At 38.5% G+C, this 20,028-nt stretch overlaps 1 protein-coding gene and 1 long non-coding RNA gene across 3 annotated transcripts; both read right to left on the reverse strand.

Annotated features, from left to right (window-relative positions):
* Positions 1-839: 839 nt before the first annotated feature.
* LOC149016434 (uncharacterized) lies at positions 840-16,048 on the reverse strand. The gene is made up of 3 exons (XR_016173325.1): positions 15,648-16,048; positions 2,397-2,500; positions 840-2,259 (listed from the first exon to the last, which is right to left on the reverse strand). It is a non-coding gene; the product is annotated as an uncharacterized LOC149016434 (long non-coding RNA).
* Positions 16,049-18,307: 2,259 nt separating this feature from the next.
* LOC149016435 (uncharacterized) lies at positions 18,308-19,586 on the reverse strand. Of its 2 annotated transcripts, none has more exons than XM_089156487.1 (3): positions 19,400-19,586; positions 19,293-19,306; positions 18,308-19,168 (listed from the first exon to the last, which is right to left on the reverse strand). In XM_089156487.1, the coding sequence occupies exons 1-3, from the start codon at positions 19,500-19,502 to the stop codon at positions 18,584-18,586; spliced, it is 702 nt and encodes a 233-aa protein (XP_089012613.1). In that variant the 5' UTR covers positions 19,503-19,586; the 3' UTR covers positions 18,308-18,583. The 2 variants fall into 2 exon arrangements, with proteins under 2 accessions (XP_089012613.1, XP_089012612.1); XM_089156486.1 differs by having other exon boundaries at positions 19,257-19,306.
* Between the last annotated feature and the right edge of the window lie 442 nt (positions 19,587-20,028).

Genomic DNA, 20,028 nt, shown 5'->3' on the forward strand with positions numbered 1-20,028 from the left:
GTGGTCCCGGTCCTTGGCCTTTTGGGGCTTCCGCTTCTTGTCTTCACCACGGTGGTTGTTCTTGGGTCTCGTTGTCCGTTGTCATCCCCTGTTTGTCTGCTCGGTTTGCTCCTCGGTCCGTTATCCTCTTCTCGGTGTCCGTCCTTGGCTGTTTTGGGAGGTTCGCTTCGTCTCCCCGGTGGTTGTTCTTGTATCTCGGTTAGTCCGTTTGTGTTACACTCATTGTTTGTCGGGCTCGGTTTGATTCAACTCGGTTTTTCTATAGGGGCACTCCCGGCGTTTGGGCTTGGGTGCGTGGAGGTCGCCGCGTTGGTTGGCTTGGGTCGGCTTGGGTGGTTTTGTTTTTGCGGGTGAGGGGAGCCGGGGCTGGTTGTATGGCTTTTTAGAGGACTGGTTGGGGTTGGGCGTTTGTCCTGCATCTTCCGTTGGGTCCCGTATTCCGTGTGTCTTTATTTTCTAGGTTTGTTTAGTGTGGTCTAGCTCTGTGTTTTGGGCTGTTATTGGTTTCTTGTGCCGCGTTGGCTTGTCTGGGGTTGGGGTTGGTGCCCTTGTCCTTGCATTTGCTTCGGGTTGGTGTTCGCCGCGGGTTGTGCCGTTGGGTTTGTCGGGTTGGGGTTGGTGGCTGTCTTGCATTTGCTGCGGTTGGTGTTCGCTGCTCATTCTGGTGTTTGGTATTCAACCCTGGTTGGGTATTTCCGTGGTGTGGCTTTGGGCCCGCTCGGTGCTTGCTTTTGTTTATTTTCTTTGTTGCACTTTGGGTGCCTGTTGCGGTGGTGGTCCGTCGCCCAACTCATTGTGGTGTTTTGGCCGTTCCCCCTCTCGGGCCGGGTCTTAAAAGGAAAATCTCACAGCACTAATGCTTGCCCAACGCTCTAAGCCTGTAGACAAAACCTTGAAATCATACAGGAAATTCCTTCCCAAGAAGGCCCTGAGGCAAACCCTGGTACAGCAATTACTGCTTCAGCCCAACGAGCATGTCTCTGTGGCCCTTGTGTAGGCAAGTTTGCCAAGGGCAAAAACCTTTAACCTAATCTTTCAGTCCCTCAATCTCTTAGTTGCTTGGCAAGGGGTCTGGTTGGAACCCATCTCTGAGATGTTTTTTGTGGTAACAATGTTCTGAAAGGGAGGTTTGGTAGAATTACTAAGAACACTTCAACTGGTCGTGCTGTAGTGTTTTCTATGTCTAGCATGCCAGCTTGATTACAGAAAGTCAGATCGAAAGGATAGTTTTGTTTCTCTAGGCAGATGCTGAGGAGTGTTTAAGAATGCAAGATGAAGAGGAGAGAAGTATTTCCATGCTACTTAATGCATTCTGTTTCAAAATATTTCTTCTTATTTATTATTACCAAACACATTCTTTACGATAGAAGTAGTCCACAGTAACAGAATAGGGGATACTAGTTCTAACACAACATTTTTTTCTCCATAAAAGTTGTACAGGAAAGACACATTCATAAGCAGACTCAAATTACCCTGTTTGTTACATGAGTTAACACTCACCAATCATAATTTCATGAAATTAACCATGCAAATTACTTATTCTTGCAATGCATTATGTATGACTCACAACAGTATAACCAAATCATATGTAAAAATTAATAAACAGATCTGTATCAAGATAATTAGACAAGAATAAAAATAGAAATATTAGTCAAGGGGCCAACCAATCAACTTTCCTTACAGGCCTCCCGGTTGATCTCTTGAAGAGAATATTGCAGCCTAACAAAAAGAAAGAGAGGGTGAGGTTTTTATTATCCAAGTCAGCTCTATTCCAGGAAAATTCATTCAGATTGACACACAGATCATGCAAATGAGACTGTTGTTCTTGCCAAAGCTCAATTGTTACTGGTTTTAGCCAATCCCATCCCCAGCTTTTGGGCTTAAATCATAACTCCGTACATTGAAGAAGGCTAATCTTGAACTTCCTACCGTCAACGCCCAATTTATAATTGAAGCCAAGAGAAAAGTGTTTTACATGTAAATGGATGTTCCGTGAATTCCAAGATAATATTTGCTTCATATCAAGGTCCATCTGAAATTTGTGGCTATTCAACTTGTAGATGAAATTTTGTAGTAATGAATAAATGGACCATACTGTAGAGCAATATATTCAGTATTTCGCAAAAGTTTCAACTTGAATGTGTTTGATAAGTTATCATAAAATTAGAAAAAACTTTCTCAAACTCACCCATCAGAGGATTTTGCTTCCAGTTCTTAATATTCTCGATAAAGAGCACCCCTTCCAGGAATAATGACACTCTGAAGGGAGGTAATAGGGTTAATAGGCTTAATCTTCATGGTCAGAGAACACACCAATGTAATATTTACCTAGTTTAGAAAATACATCATTGAACATCAGTAAGTTATACGCAAGCAGCAAGATGAGAAAGAGGGACCTGCATGCTAACTAATCTCTGATCTGAGCACAACGAGGAAGACTATTGAAGTAATCCTCAGATTCTTCATTAGAAAGCTTCTGCACAATTCCTTCCACTCTTGCCTAAAAGGATAAATGATGTCAAAATAATGTCCTACAACTGCATCACTTACAAATTATCAGTCCCAATGTTGTTCAACAAACCTTATATCAACACTAGATGCCTTGTTTTGTGACTTGGGATTCAAGGGATACAGGAAAATTGAAGAATCCTAAAGGAGGAAAATGGTTGAGGGCAAGATGGATGTAATGAATAATAAAGGTTCAGGACGTTTCACTCAGTTATGGACCACGGTAGGGCCTTTGTATGTGGGCAAGTAATTTTTCGGGAGACAATAAAATCAAATAATGGTAAGCATGAAACACAAAGAAAACAAAACAGAGCAAAGATGGTAAAGATTTAAGGTGCTACATCCAAGGGTGAGGGTGAAAAAGTGAAAATAATTCAGTAAGTAATGGAAGAAGAAGTGGAGAACTAGTCATTTCCATAACCCTAACTCAAAAGTTTACAATCTCACTTCTTTCACTCTTTTGTGCAACAAGATTATAGAACATATACATACTTCTCCTATTGGCCCAAGCCCTACGCTACCATCACCAGCCACATAAAAATTTCCCCCAAGTCATCACCAAAATTTTGAAACAGGGCAAACTTCAAATTGGCTAGAAGAATTCAAGGCACGCATAAGCATAACGGATATAAATAACAACAATTGTAGATAGATGAAGATTTTTAATGTGTATGTTTCTCAGGAGACAAAATGAAAATATGTAGGTTCTAATTGAATTACCCTGATGACCTCTGACCATTCTATATGCATTGAAAACATTAACAAATAAACAATCTTGGAAGAAAACCAAATGATAGCATTGTTCTCTCATTCACTGGTTGCATAAAATCACAGAGATCCTCATTACTTCTAACTTTACTCAGGTACCATAATAGACCAATCAGCAATTATCAGTAATTTCAATGATGATTCTCAGACAAAATAAACTAGAAGTCATGTACTATCAATATTTACTTTTCACTAATTGTTGCTTATTCCAACCTTTCTCACTTTTATGCCTGTTTGTCTACAGTTGAAAATTATCCCCTTCCCAAATCTGTCTCAGAGGCATTGGCTGGTCCTGGGTGGTTTGGTGCCATGTATGATGAGTTGTGAGCCCTTGAAGAAACCAAACTTGGGATCTGGTCCCTCTATCAACAAGGAAAACTGCTATTGGATGTGTATTTGTAGTTAAGGTAATCCTGATGGCACCCTTGCTCGTCAGGAGACTCAGCTTGTGGGCTAAGGGGTATGCTCAGGATTACAGTATTGACTACTTAGACACTTTCTCCCTGGTAGCTAAACTTACTTCTATCCATTTGTTGGTGTTCTTAGCTGTGACGTTTCATTAGTTTGCTCTATCAGCTTAATGTGAAGAATGCTTTTCTTCCTGGTGATCTATAGGAAGAAGTATACATGGAGCACCCTTTTGGGTTTTTGTTGCTCAGGAGGAGAGTGGTTTGGTATGTAAACCCAAGAAATCTTTATAGGAGCTGAAACAATCACCTAGAGCATGGTTCAGATGCTTCACCTCTATGGTTACTGATTTGGGTTGACTAGGAGTGAGAGTGATCACTCGGAGTTCTCCCATCACTCCAGGGCTGTAAAGCAATTCCCCGTTGTATATGTTGATGACGTCATTTTTACTAAAGACAATTCAGCAGGTATGGATAAATTGAAGACTCACCTACAGCAAAAATTTTAGACTAAGGATTTGAGTCGACTCAAGTAATTTTTGGGTATTGAGGTAGCAGAAAACAGGATGGGTATTTTTCTATCACAGAGAAAGTATGTTTTACCAACTTACTATCTAAAACAGGAACGCTTCGATCCAATCCTCTAGAGACTTCCATGGACCCAAACCTGAAACTTATGCCAGATGATGGGGAAATTCTTGATAATCCTGAAAAGTATCAAGATTGGTTGGCAAGTTGAACCATTTGACAGTAACAAGCCCGGACACAGCCTTCCCAGTTAGTGTTAAAAGTCAGTTTATGTCTGCTCCAAGGACAGTCCATTAGGATGCAGCTATGAGGATTTTTAGGTATCTCAAGAGTGCTCCTAGATGCTGGGAACTATATTCACATCATGGTCATAGGTGGGTGGAAGGATTCTCAGATGCTGATTGGGCAGGTTCTCCAGTTGACAGGAGGTCCACTACAGGTCATTGTACTTTTTTTTTGGAGGAAATCTGGTGTCATGGAAGAGCAAAAAGCAAACTGTGGTTGCTAGGTCAAGTGCATAATCAAAGTATCATGCAATGGCACAGACAAATTGTGAATTACTTTGGATAGAAAACTACTTAAAGAACTTAGTTTTGATGAGAAGTCTCCTATGTTACTAAGGCGTGGTAACTAGGTGGCCATTCATATAGCATCAAACCTTGTGTTTCATGAGTGCACAAAGGACATTGAAGTTGATTGCCACTTTGTTCAAGAGAATCTATAGTAAGGATTGATATCTCCCAGTTATGTCTGCGCAGGGGAATAATTAGCAGATTAATTCACTAAGTTATTGGGGGGCAAGGGTTGATTATATCAGTAACAAGCTAGGCATGAACAATATATATATACTCCAGCTTGAGGGGGAAAATTGGAAGGGCATTTTGGGGACAAAAAAAGGTCCTATCAAGAATTAGCGCCAGGCACTAACTCTCTACAGGAATAAGCAGCTAGTTGAGTCCTTTTAGGACTGTTTTTCTATGGATTAGACCAAAGGATTATGTTTTCTGTTTTTCAGTTATGTTCAGCCATGTAATTTCTTTCAATAAATACAATAGAAAGCTGTGGAGTCTTCATCAATTTTAGAAGCTTCACAGCCCCATCATGGAAAACTTTTTCTCCTCTCTACTTCTTCTTCTTCTCTAATCCTAAATTCTTGATCCTATTTAAAATGACTAGATATAAATCCAGGTTTAGGGTTTGCTAACCAGGACCCTCTTTAATAAGAACCAGCACTGATTAGGGGTTTTAGGGTCTATAAGGCTGCTGGGTTTGGTGAAAAAGGTCTGAACTTTGCTGAATTTCAAAATTCAAATCTGAATTTGAATTTAGGGGCAAATTTAGGGATTTAGCTAGGGTTGGGAAGGGGCTAGGTTTGCTGTTTCTGTAATTCAGAATTAGTAACACTACTAATCTGTAAGTTAGAAACTGTTTCAGAGATAGGGGATTAAGTTTGGGAAGATTAGGGTTTTCTTGGAAACTTCAAAAATAAAACCAAAATTAAAAATCAGAATTAATTCTGAACTAACCCTACTCGATCTAAGGGGTGAAAATGACCATTTTGCCCCTATGTCAGTTTTGGCTCCTCTTTGTTTGGTCCATATTCCAGATGGGCTTGGGTCCCTTCTAGGCTCTTTTGGGACTGCCTGGGGGCTGGATACATCAGACTAACACAAAACTTGATGGAGACGATTTTACTAAATGCATAAGACTTTGATCAAGGCCATAGCAAACACCCCAACTCAATGAATTAGTTGAAAACTAGAACCACCCAAGCAAGTTATTTCACAACCAGTTCTTTCGTTTGCACCAGATAATTAATACCGCTGGAAGCAAACTCCATGGTCCTTTTTCAACCTAATCTTCATCTCCTTTTGACAACATTCTAGTTTGCTCTTTATCTCTGTTTCTCGGGGGGGGGGGGGGAATTGTTGGCCAGATGAAAATGTCTTCCTTTCTTTGGGGTCTCATTCTCTTTGTTTATCAATGAAGCACATATTACTGCTTTCCATTACATTTTATTCACTTCTTCCTTTAAGATGCACCATGATCTTGTTTTTCAACTGTTTGAATTCTTCTAGTTCTCCCCCTGGCTAACTACTCAAGAGAATTTAATTATGCTTTGAGAATTTACAGAATCTGTACCATCCTTGGATTTGATACATATATGAAGCTATGTTCAGATGGGTTTCTGGGATTTGGAGAGTAAAAAGGATCTGAAAGATGAGTCTATTCCATTTTTTACAAGTGACAGATAAAGAATCCATTGCAGAATTTTCACCAAAAATGTAGAAGAAAGCACTTTGATGCAATTAACCAACTGTAAACAAATGCAAAAGATGGAAATGTCCATACACAGATACCAGACATCAAGCTACATCAAATTTGAAGCTTTCAACTAATATGGAGTGTGGAAAATCTTAGAATCATATCATAATATTTTATTAGTATCTTTAATCTAAGTAGATCAGATTGTAATATTCTATTACAGGTATTTTTCTTATTGTATTTTTCTATTATAGGTAGATTACTCATTTATTCTAATCTTCTAGGTAGGATATTTTTTCCTATTTTGTAGATAGTACCTGTATAGGACATCTTCCTATTCTGTAGATGGCACCTGTATAGCTTCTTTCCTATTTCATAGATAGCAGCTGTGTATATATTGATTGTAAAGTTTTGAATAATATACAGAAGAATAAAACACTTCAATTCCTATTTCGTCATGGCATCAGAGCCAACCAATCTTGGGATTGCTGTCCAGCTTTCAAGCCTTCATTGCCTTTAATCTCTGGTGTTTCCGCCACATAAAGATTATTCTTCCTTTGGCCTTTATCGCCATTCTTTATTCAGCTCTATTCTGTTTTTTTTTTTCCTTACTTGAAAAACAGATTTTTTCTTTCTCCATCTTGTCTGTCGTTCTATTGCATCTTTGGTTACTGTTTCACATACTATTTTTAAGCACCAACAAAGAGTATGTCAGAACCAAGAGAGGTTACTTCCGGGACTGCATTTGATCAGACAATAAAAAAATCTGCAGAATGGAGAATTGCAGAATATTCAATCTGCCTACAGGCTCGATGGAAGAAATTATTTAAAATGGTCTCAACTCATTTGGACCATTATGAAGGGCAAAGGAAAGATGAGCCACCTGATTGGAGATGGACCGAAACCAGGAGATTCAAAATATGAAGCATGGGACGAAGAAGATTCTATGATTATGGCATGGATGTGGAATTCTATGATTCCAAAAATCAGTGATACATGCATGTTCTTGGCAACTGCCAAAGACATTTGGGAGGCTATCCAACAGACGTATTCTAAGGCGAGAGATGCGGCCCAAGTCTATGAGGTCAAGGTTAAAAAAGTAGCAGCCAAACAAGGAAATAAAATAGTTACAGAATATGCCACCCAGCTGAAAGCTTTGTGGCAAGGGTTGGATCATTACCGAGTCATCAAGACGAAGTGCTCTGGGATGCTGCAGTAGTAAAGCAGTACATTGAGCAAGATAGAGTCTATGATTTTTTGGTAGGGTTAAATCCTGAGTTTTGACCAAATAAGGGTTCAGATTCTTGGAAAACCAGATGTGCCGTGTTTCAATGAAGTTGTAGCATTGGTTCGAGGGGAAGAGAGCAGAAGAGGACTGATGTTAGAGCCTACAAGTGTTGATAGTTCAGCAATGGTATCTCAAAGAGGAGAGCATTCAACTCCCACAACCGACAAGGCATTTGCTGCTGAAAGTGGAAAAATTGGGCAATCCAAACAGAAAAATAGAGACAATATATGGTGTACATAATGCAAGAAAGCTTGTCACACATGGGAAAGATGCTGGAAACTTCATGGTAAACCTCCTAGCCGAGAGTGAGGGCACAAAGGAGAGCAATCTGGAAATAATGGTCAGGCGCATGTTACATCTCGCACAAACAACTCGAAGCCACTAATAAAGAGGTTGCTAGCCTTAATCAGGAGGACATAGAACATGTAAAAACTCTTTTGAGCAACCTTAACAAAAAACCAGGTACATGTTCTTTGGCATATTTTGGTGAGTTTCCACTTTCTATTGGATTAAATGTCTCTAGTAATTCTCTTTCAAGCCCCTGGATCATACATTCAGGTGCAGCTGACCACATGACACACTCACCAAATCTTTTCACCACATATTCTCCCTGTCCAAGTAGTAGGAAGATAGCTACTGCTGATGGCTCATTAACTACTGTGGCTGGAACTGGAAATATTGAGCTCAACTCATCCCTCACCTTGAAAAATGTCCTACATGTTTCTAGACTATCTACAAATCTCGTTTCTGTGAAGAAACTCACGCAAGATTTACATTGTAATGTAGTCTTTCACCATAGTCATTGTGTATTTCAGGACAAGGATTCGGGGAGGACGATTGAACATGCTAGAGAAAGGGATGGACTCTACTACCTTGAGGCACCAAGCCAATCACATGCTACTAATGGTAGTCCTTCTAAAACCAATAAAGAAAAAATCTGGCTTTACCATCACAGACTTGGACATCCTTCCTTTAGGGTAATCAATCTTTTGTTTCCTTCTTTGTTTCATGGCATACATGTTGATGAGTTTCATTGTGATGTGTGTGAGCTTGCTAAACACAAGCGTGTACCACTTCCTTTAAGCAAGAAAAGAAGTTCCATCCCCTTTTATCTCATTCATAGTGATATTTGGGGTCCTTCTAGAGTTCCTAATGTGTCTGGGGCTAGGTGGTTCGTGTCATTCATTGATGATTGCACTCGTGTCTCATGGATTTTCTACTCAAAAACAAATCCGACGTTAGTTGTGTTCTTCCCAACTTCCATTCCATGGTTAAAAACCAATTTGGAGTTAGTATAAAAAGATTTAGATCTGATAATGCCAGAGACTATTTCAATCAAATTCTAACTTCATTCTTTCAAAGGGAGGGAATTATACATGAGTCATCGTGCGTTGATACCCCACAACAAAACGAAGTAGTTGAACGGAAAAATGGCCACCTTCTTGATGTAACTAGAGCCTCCCTATTCCAATACAATGTGCCTCAATCATTTTGGGGGGAAGCAGTCCTCACAACAACTCATCTCATAAATCGGCTGCCTTCGAGAGTCTTAGGATTCAAGAGTCCAATGGATGTCCTTTCCCAGTTCTACCCAAACCTACAAACGAAAAATAACCTTGTTCCTCGAATTTTTGGGTGTGTCTCATTTGTTTATATTCATGGACCACATCGGGGTAAATTAGATCCTAGAGCACTCAAATGTTTATTTATAGGATATTCCTCCACTCAAAAGGGCTGTAAGTGCTATCACCCTCCTTAAAAAAGGTTCTATGTTTCCATTGATGTCACTTTTCATGAACATAAAAGTCTTATTTTTCCACATCTCATCTTCAGGGGGAGCATTCAATAATGGAAGATAAAAATGGGAATTCCTTACTTGACTTAGAGTTCACTCCCAAATACTTTACTATGTCACATGAGTCAAACTGTGAACAACCTAAACTTATGTCAGACTCACCTGTGTCAAAATGTGAACAACATGAACATATGTCAAACTTTGAAATGAAAGAGCCTATTTTTGATACTGAGCATGTAAGATTTGGCTAAGGAAAGGTGTTCTCAAGGAAGAAGAATCTTGTTCCAGAATCAGTGCAAGTTCAAGACTCCAATCCAAATTCTGGAAATGAGGTACAAATGACTAATCCTTCACTACAAATCGAATCTGATGTGCCCACAGATAGTAATGAACTAGACCTTCCTATTGCCATTACGAAAGGCACTAGAGAATGCACAACGAAACCCATGTACCCTCTTGCCCAATTCTTGTCTTTAAACATTTTTACCCATCTCATAGAGCCTTTCTGGTAAGTTTAAACACCATTGCCATTCCTAACAACTTATCTGAGGCTTTATCCAATAAGGAGTGGAAGCAAGCTATGAATGTGGAGATGGAAGCATTAGAAAGCAATGGAACCTGGGAACTTGTAAGGTTACCAAAAGGGAAGAAACTTGTGGGGTGCAAATGGGTCTAATACATTGAAGTATCAAGCAAATGGATCTTTAGAAAGGTACAAAGCAAGGTTGGTAGCCAAGGGCTACACCCAAACTTACGGGATTGACTACCTTTCAACATTTGCTTCAGTTGCAAAAATGAATACTGTTAGAATCTTACTATCCTTGGCGGAAAATTATGGTTGGGACTTGCAACAGTTTGATGTTAAAATGCAGCTTGCATGGTGAACTAAAGGAAGAAATTTACATGGAGGTTCCACCGGGTTATGAGAATGATTTGGCTGTTAATACTGTATGCAAGTTAAAAAAGGCCTGATATGGACTCAAACAGTCACCGCGGGCATGGTTTGGTGGATTTACTAAAGTCATGATTAGTATGAGTTACAAGCAAAGTCAAGGAGACCATACATTGTTCATCAAACACTCATCATCAGGGGGAGTCACGGCACTACTTGTGTATGTTGATGACATAATAGTGATAGGAAATGAAGTAAAAGAGAAACAAAATTTGACTCAATGCTTGGCTAAGGAATTTGAGATCAAAGCTTTAGGAAGATTAAAATACTTCCTTGGCATTGAAGTTGCTCACTCTCAACAAGGCATTTTCATCTCTCAACAAAATATATCACTGATCTCCTTAAAGAAACAGGAATGACCGCGTGTAAACCAGCAAGCACTCCAATAGATCCCAACAGTAAACTTAGGAATGCAGAAGAAGATGTTGTTGTGGACCAAGAGATGTATCAAAGACTAGTAGGAAGACTAATCTACTTGTCTCACACAAGGCCAGACATAGCATATGCAGTTGTAATCAACCAATTCATGCACAATCCAAAGGAAATTCACTTGCATACAGCTCACCGTGTGCTATAATATTTAAAAGGGACGCCAGGGAGAGGCCTTTTATTTAAAAGGAATAAAGGAATGATACTAGAAGCATACACTGATGTTGATTATGCAAGGTCAGCAGTAGATAGAAGGTCAACCACAGGATATTGCACCTTCCTTGGTGGCAATCTTGTGACATGGAGGAGCAAGTAGAATGTTGTGGCCTGGTCAAGTGCAGAAGCCGAATTTTGTGCAATGGCTCAAGGAATATGTGAATTACTTTGGTTGAAGATTATCTTAGAAGACCTAAAGGTTGAATGGGGTGGACCAATGAGAGACTCTACTGTGACAACAAATCATCAATCAGTATAGCATATAACCCTGTTCAACATGACTGAACCAAGCACATTGAGATTGACAGACACTTCATCAAAGAGAAGCTGAGTAGCGGACTGATTTGTACGCCCCATGTGTCTACACATAGTCAACTTGCTGATGTACTTACTAAAGGATTGAGCAGCTCAACCTTTCAAAAATGCATATCCAAGCTGGGAATGGAGAATGCCTATTCACCAGCTTGAGGGGGAGTGTGGAAAATCTTAGAATCATATCATAATATTTTATTAGTATCTTTAATCTAAGTAGATCATATTGTAATATTCTATTACAGGTATTTTTCTTATTGTATTTTTCTATTCTAGGTAGATTACTCATTTATTCTAATCTTCTAAGTAGTATATTTTTTCCTATTTTGTAGATAGTAGCTGTATAGGATATCTTCCTATTCTGTAGATGGCACCTGTATAGCTTCTTTCCTATTTCATAGATAGTAGCTGTGTATATATTGATTGTAAAGTTTTGAATAATATACAGAAGAATAAAACACTTCAATTCCTATTTCATCAGAGTATATAATAAAGCCTTCCCTTTTTTCAGTAATATCATCCTGTGTTCATGACTTATAAATATTAAAAAAGGGGTGGGGGGAAATTTACTACCAAGGAAGAAGAATCCAAATAGCACATCCACTATAATGTCAAAGTTATTTGACAGGTCTGCATGTAGGTCTTCAATTGACAAGAAATGAAGTGACAATGATTTGAGCTACAAAAACATTTCTTAGAAAGATGTCTCAATGATGAACTCCACTTTGTTTAAACAACAAGTTCATATTTAGTTCAACACAATACCTGAGTAACCAAATTGCTGTGAGGCACAAGAGTATGTTGTGGATAAAAAAACACATGATTTATATCCAAAGTGATGTTGATGATGAACAACAACCAGGCTAACCACTACTATTTTCCGAACCACAGAGAGCAAGCATATGACACTGTTCATTGGCTTGTAAACGCCAAAGTAATAATTCCCATAAAGCACCCATTTTGTTTTAAATTATTCTACATTTTTTTTAAAGTGGTTTTTAAAGATAATGGAGGCAGTTTCAACCAAGGAAAAAAAATTCAGGGATAACTTAAGTTTCGACTAGCTAAAAATGGGAAACTTGGGAAATTTTGTGGAAACTTGGGACTTTTTCCTACAAGTTTTAGGGTGAAACTTTGTATATAAGATAACTAGAGTATAAAGAACACATTGACACATACATTCTTGCTAAAAAAATCAATGTAGATATGTCATTCAAAGTACATAACATCAATATAAAGTTGTCCGAGAAGTACACTATTAAATTAACTACTTAAGTACATAACATTCAATATATAACTTCCAAGTTTAATTCAAAACATCAAATACAATGTAACTAACAATAAAAATAAAAGGGAAGTACAACTCACTAGCTCAATGCCAAGAGGAGTGCCTCGGTGGACCATCCCGTGTCTAGAGTAGTACTATGTCTGTAATATCCTCTCCTCTAACCAACGAACGTAGACAATCCCATGACATGTGATGCCTATGGCTCTCGAGGTAATTGACAACTGCAATTCTATAGGTTTGGTTATCAACATGCATAAGATATCCAATTTGAGGGAATACACAATATGATAGAGAAGTCCTTATTCAGCCTCAAGGGTAGTGGTTGTGGTTCCACACCGAAGACTTGCTTCACAAACATTTGTGCCCCTAAGTTAGCATCCACATAAGTTGCACCCTTGTGCACATATATTGTCCTCTTGTTAGATGTTGGATAATACATCCTAGTTTGTTCCATTAGTGTTATGTCCCCCCATAATCCTGAGGAAACTCATGACCATAAGGTGCATGACCATGTCCCAAAAGAAGATGCAACACTCTCCATACCACTCTCAAATGGGTGGGGATTTGCTACTGCTGGTATCGAGTATCCAGATGTGGAGCCTCTCGACTTATCTAAAGTCATAGATCCCATGGAGTCCGCCAAACTACCCACATCCACGGGATGGCAAGATCCATACGATGAGGTGTCATCCTCATACCGTGTCTATGCTACTTCCCCTTCCCTTTTCGACTGTAGGTGGAAGTACAACCTCGAGATGTTGGTCCACCGTGATCGGCATCCTGGGTAGCGTGGCTGAATTGACTCTCCCCGTGAACCTCAGTGGCCCTCCTTGTCCCTAACTCTTCATAGGGTCGTTGTTGGCTTTGGTGGTGGAGGTCTCTCCCTAGGATCAGCCGAACATTGGGAATTTTTTTTCCTAATTAAAAATATAGTAATTATTAAATACAAGAAAAATAATAAAAAAAACATAGTAGAACACTTCAAAAATCATATTCAATCAATTACATTTGTAAATATACCTACTAGTGACAACTCAACCCAACATCATTTGAGCATGAAACAAACAAAAAAATGTAAATTTTTTGGGATTTTTTAAAATCATAAAAATAAAAAAAAATAAAATAAAATAAAAAGAAAAAAGTAGAACACTTCAAAGATTAAATCCAACAACATACACTTGTAAATCTACCTACTATAGAGACCATGGGAAAAAAATTTCAAAACAGTCCAACACCAATTGATCATAAAAGAAAGGAAAAAATAAAAAATTGGGGAAACTTAGGTTACCTTGCAACAAAGCTAGGAAACTTTTGAAACAATCCACCAAGAAGGGCCAAAATTGACAAAGGAGTCCTTAAAAGTGCTTGAAATGATCCAAAAACATACAAAGAATGGTCGAAATTTGAGGGAAGAATGAGCTGGAATGTATCGCGCTCGGAACTTTGCATTTAATGCGATAAAAAGGACTTTTAAGAAATGAACTAGCTGGTCCAGCCAATTCAACTCAGGTTTCGACCAAGTTTTGACCAATGGGAATTTTTGAGGTTTCAACATGTTTTGTCGAAATTTCCCAGATTTTGATCGAAACCTGGGACTTTTTTTCTCGCTCCCCCATGGTTTTGTTTTGAGCTCCACAAAATGCAAAATTTCACTCAAAAATTCGACGGTTTCAATCGAATTTTGTACCATGGTTTCAACAATGAGAAACCAAGGTAAATAAACACTGAATTATCATCTAGAGAGTGCCATGGTTGAGTGATTCAGGCATTTAAGGGCCAACAAGAATGTATGACTCCACAAAAGCTGATTTCTGGGTCTTCTACATTGGCTCATGACAGTCCCTCCTCATGAATCACTGGCTGTTGATTGGAGGACTATTGAGCAATTGTAATTAGCTATAGTTCATACTACTGATCATAGCACTTGGAAATGAAGTTCAAAATACCAGGGAACCAAGGATTTACATATTTTCAAACCATTTCCATCTATTTATGTGCAGTTTTAAGTCTTCAAATAGGGTACTAGCTCAAGGACTTCAGCCACTTGGCTGACCTGAATTTTACTTGGAAGTCTTTGGGATTTTCTGCTCCTTCGCTCTTTTTTTTTCCCCTCTCTCTTATCCAAAAAATTTTCATTTGTCTGTAGCAAGGCGAAATGACTAACGTAAACATAGGTGCTTTCACAAGGTTGTATTACTTCATTTTCTAATCTATTGGATGAATTGATTGCTGCAAATACTACAGTTCAGAACAATGTAGGAAATTTTATTGTCATAAATACAGTTAATACTAGTTTCTTTTCAGATGCTGCCATTTTCAAAAGGCTACAGCCCTAACTGATTCTAGTGCTGCTGTTAATCATTACATGCAAATTGCCTGTACTTTCCCCTAGAAGATTGATGCACGATAAGACAAAGGCTTCATATGGTCATTGAGCATTTATCCAAACACAAACATCCAAAATCTAGCATATAATCTACAGAGTTCATTCTTGTATTACCATAATCTTGATTGCTGATTTCTTCACATTAAATATTCGCAGTTGATCAATCACAATGAAAATCAATTTCCTGTTTAGAACCAACAAGTTTCCACAATAGACCAATTTAATCAAATGAAAATTTCTCTCTTCTTCCCCTTTCCTAATTGTTATCAGAGGTATAAGCCCACAATAATCTGCTGCACAATTATGTTTAAAATAAATTCGAAATGCGGAACCAACAAAAGGAAAGATCAAAGAAGCAACAGGTAATTCCTGCAAGTAAGTAAGCGACAGATGTTGCAAAACTCAAACCGGCGAGTTCCTACAAAGACCAGGCGGAGAGAAGTCGGTTCAACAAAGACTAAAAATAGAACCCATTAGAAAGCGAAAACAAGGAAACTTCACAAACCATTAACTAGTCGATGCTAAACCCAAGAGGACCCATGAGAAACTCATCAGTCTCAGCCGCCTCCCGCTTCGTCAGATAAGAAATGGAGTCCGGATTGTTCAAGCTCTCCAGAAACGAAGCGAGGTTACAGGCCATTACTCTCACTATTGCAGACCTCCAACAGGAACCAATACCAAAAGTCACAGAGAGCTCACGCAGTCTGTATTTCTGTGGGTTCGTTAAGCAGGAGAGAGGGAGAAAGGGGTCTTGTATTTCTGAAGCAATTTGCGAGGGGGAAGAGGGTTCGAACTGTGCGTGATTATCTCGTCCGTCTCTGAAACACCAATTGTAAAAGTCTGGAACAAACCAGCCGTATTGTGATTTTGTTTCACAGAGCTGAACCGGTGGTTTACAGATCAAGAATCGGTTGATTCGAATTGACAAAACCCATGGTCTCTAGGGGTGCCAGTTGGCCCCGACCCGCCCTCCCCCCCGCCCTTTTCTCTTTCCGGCCTCCTCCGGGCGCTTGGGATTACTGGTTCATCCCGCCTAATTTTTAGCACCTGCCCCGATCTTGGCCCCGATCTTCCCCGATTTTGGCCCCGATCTTGCCCCGACCCGGCCCCTTCTGCCCCGCCTGTGCCCCGTCCTCCCTCCTCCCCATTTTGGCCCCGATCTTGGCTCCCCGTTCTCCCCTTGTCCCGGCCCCGATCTTGGCCCCGATATTAGCTCACCCCGATCCTGCCCCGATTTGAGTCTAAAGACTCGGACCCTCCACCCCTGGAGAGGAATTAATTGTAATACATATAGGTGGATCTTGACACGTGTCAAATTTTAAAAACATGATCATGTTTTGTAGAAAATTAATAAAAATAAATTATGACATCATTACCAATGTAATAAGCATCTATTTGATTTTGGCCCTGATCTTTACCATAATTTTGGCTCTAATCTTAATATTAATTTGACGATGATCATGTACTACAAGATTAGATTTTTACCTGATCTTCATACTAACATTGATATGAGTCTTGATTTTGATATTTAGTCACTTTGATCATATTAGACTATAAATTCACTTTTTATATTATTTTTAAGGTAATTTTTATTTTTCCAACAAAGTCATTTTTAGTTTAATAAAATATGGATTTTGTTTTTTGACTAAGGCGAGATAATATATTATAAATAATAAAAACTATTACATAAAGAATTAATATCTAACAAATCTATACCCTAACTTCTCATCATGAATATCTAACAAATCTACTGTGATATTTCAAAAAAAAAATTATTAAAAACATATAGCTATGTTTGTAATTAAAACATCATTTTCTTTAACTATGATTTTTTTTTTTGTTGAATACTAAATTATTGTCGATTTACTTGTTAACAAGGTTTTGAATATGATTTTTTTTTTGTATTGAATAAAGATATCAATTTATTGAACAGTTGTGAATGAAAACATATCTACCTACGGCTTAAATTCTTGACTTTGAAGATAAAATTTTCATTTATCAGATTCCTTTTGAATTATGAATTTCTGATGTTTCTAAGTTTACAAAAAGAGTTTGTGTGACATTCTCTATAATTGACTTGACTTTCAAATATGCCTAAACTTATTATATTTCATGAATAATTTTAACTCTTTGTTGATGGAGAAAAACCAAAGGAAAAAACAGAATAAGAGAGAGAGAGAGAGAGAGCAAATTAAAAAACCCTAGAAATTTGGATTTCTCTATTTCTCTAAAATCTAAATGGGTATAAATAGTTAAATATATATTGAATCTAAGTTTTGGATTATTTGTTGACATCTTTAATATTTTATTTTCCAGAATTGAGTTTGGAATTTAAATATTTAATTACTTTAATATGTATTTTAATTATTACCTGTCTTACATTTGATATTTACGACCAAAGATATGGCCAATTAAAGCTAGGGATAAGGCCAATTAGGGCAGGGACAGGGCCAATCAGGGCCAACCCATCCCGACCCGGCCCAATTAGGGCCAATTAGGGCGGGAATGGGCTTGGCTTGGCCCTGTAGGGGCTTGGGATTGGCCCGAACTAGGGTTAGGGCGGGAATGGGCTCAAATTATACCATATAGGGCTGGGCTTGGGATTGCAAAAGCCCGGCCCAGCCCAGCCCAGCCCAGCCCAGTTGCAGCCCTTATTGGTCTCCTGAGTCAGAACGAGGTTTTTACCCAAAACAGAAAAAGGAACTGAGATAATCCAAAATTCTTCTCTCTTTCAATTCCAACTTGGATTTATTACATGATTACCAACTTTTATGTTTCTCATTTCAAAATAGCTACCCAAGGTTTCAATTAACAAAATGGGTCTCTAGTCTCTAATACTAATTTCAAATCGATCCAACTTTCAAATCTAGATTTTTACATGTGGTTGCATCAAGATTAAAATAAGAAATATATTTGACCATCGAAGGGTTGCTGCCTGCTAGGTAATGACCGGCACCTCTTAGTGAAGAGGTTATGAGTTTAGTGCTAGTTGTGTAGCTAAGTACAAGGTATTTCCTCAAGTGCTTTCAAATTTAGAAAATGACAAATTCTTCAATTTTCATGTCTCATCCAATCACCAACAGTCATGACTAGATAGGATTTCACCGAGAGATTAGCATTTTCTTGGTGATAGTATAGTTGAAATATTACATATACTTTGTCTGGAATTGTTGTTATTTATTTTTCCCAAACTTAGACTAACAATAAAAGCATGGAAAGATTGTCCAAGCTTAATCATAAATACAAAAGGATGGATGGATCATCATCATCACTCTGAAGTTTGGAAACTCTCTTTTACTATTATAGCACCCATGTCAAAAGCTTTTCACACCCCATTTCAGTTTTAGAATAAGACATTCACACATCTAGACCTCTAGAAGGCCATTATTTTCACATAATTGTACTAATAGTTGGATGTGGATTTCACCCTTTTTAGAGTTCTTAGCTCCTCCATCCTAGTTCAAGTAACTTAGCATTTGCAACCTTCACAGGTCGCTTGCAGTTTCTCCCTCCCTTCACTTCATGTTTAGTATTTGTATGAACACGATGAACATTTGTATGAACACGATGAACATTCTTAACAACAGGATGAAGACGATTCTCTGATCGGAGAGTATTTACCCAATTGAATTTCTTGATTTTACCAGGGAATATGTTTCCTTTCTTACCTTCTGAACTATAACTAGTCCGAGGCCTTTGCTTTTCATGAGCTACTTTCTTGATCTCATTGATTTCAATTTTGGAATCTCCTTCCATCTTAATTGTTATGTTCACTTCAGAGAATGTTTTCTTATTATCAAATGCTGATCCAGCTTTGTTGCCACTTCTTGATGATTCTCTTGCATTCCTGTCCCTCTGTCGTTCATAAAGCCTGTGCAGTCGAAAAGCAAGACGACGGATACCATCTTTAATCTCTTCTTCCAAATCCCTTTCTATATCTGCCTCTAGCTCAGCTCTAATTCTCGATTCCTCGTTCGACATGGAGATGTCACAATTAGTCTCCAAGTGGGTATCATTAACAGTTACCTGTTTCAAGTTACTAACAATTAGTACAAGAGAACTAGAACTGCAAGTAACTAAACAAATAAGAGAAACAATATAGAGGAATTTCCACCACTCCCCCAAGACTAATATGGTTCCTTTGAATTACATTTTCATTGTCATCTGCAAAAACCCACAACAGTAACTGATTAAAGCTTTGTCAAAATGGAAAAAAGGAAAGAGAACTCCCTAAGAAATTTATTAGAGCCAGTAGACCTAGTGACTCCATGCTTGTGTTCTTCCTCTGCAGCTCCATGTGGGTGTTGGTTGATTCATCTTCATTTTTAAAGCTAGTAGATTGATTTGTACTCTTTGGCATGGTGATCTATCACACACAGTGAGACAGAATGATGATGACACTAAAAGGGATTCTTCAGGAGAGATTATGAGTTCAAGTGTTCTTACATTGAGTTCAGTTAAATTTAGACGCCAAAGCACTCTACCTAAAACCCTACTAATATGGAAGCCACTAAAACCCAAGAGCTTCAAAGCAAATGCCTACTTTACGTGGAAGCAATACAGGGTTCTGGGTTGCCTTTAAAGCTCACCCTATATACGGACACAAGTCAGTCAATGGTAGTATTTGTTAATGCCTTGAAGAGAACCCTAATGGACCCTTCCAAGGTGTCCCCCCCCCCCCCTCTTTTCGTTTACCTACTTAAAAGTTGATTCTGTCTTGGCTACACTTTTGCAGAACTAGGGCACACCTGAGGTTGACCCAGAACCCAACAGTTGACCAATCATTGCTAGCTGTATCTCTCATGGTTTACCAAAATGCAGCCAGATATTAGATGCCATTTGAAGTCTTATGGGTTTTCCCTTTTGTCTTTCATTCTCTCTGACAA

This window comes from Hakea prostrata, chromosome 5 (genome assembly GCF_041222555.1).
Source record: "Hakea prostrata isolate BN-2017 chromosome 5, UWA_Hpros_2, whole genome shotgun sequence".
NCBI lineage: Eukaryota > Viridiplantae > Streptophyta > Magnoliopsida > Proteales > Proteaceae > Hakea > Hakea prostrata.

Bases quoted from the DNA above. Each gene is read 5' to 3' on its own strand.
- LOC149016435 (XM_089156486.1), bottom strand. From the start codon at position 19,502: ATGCCAAAGAGTACAAATCAATCTACTAGCTTTAAAAATGAAGATGAA. The intron at 19,307-19,399 runs GTCTACTGGCTC...GGGTTTTTGCAG, and splicing joins CACAAGCATGGAGTCACTAG to ATGACAATGAAAATGTAATT. The intron at 19,169-19,256 runs GTGGAAATTCCT...AACTTGAAACAG, and splicing joins ATATTAGTCTTGGGGGAGTG to GTAACTGTTAATGATACCCA.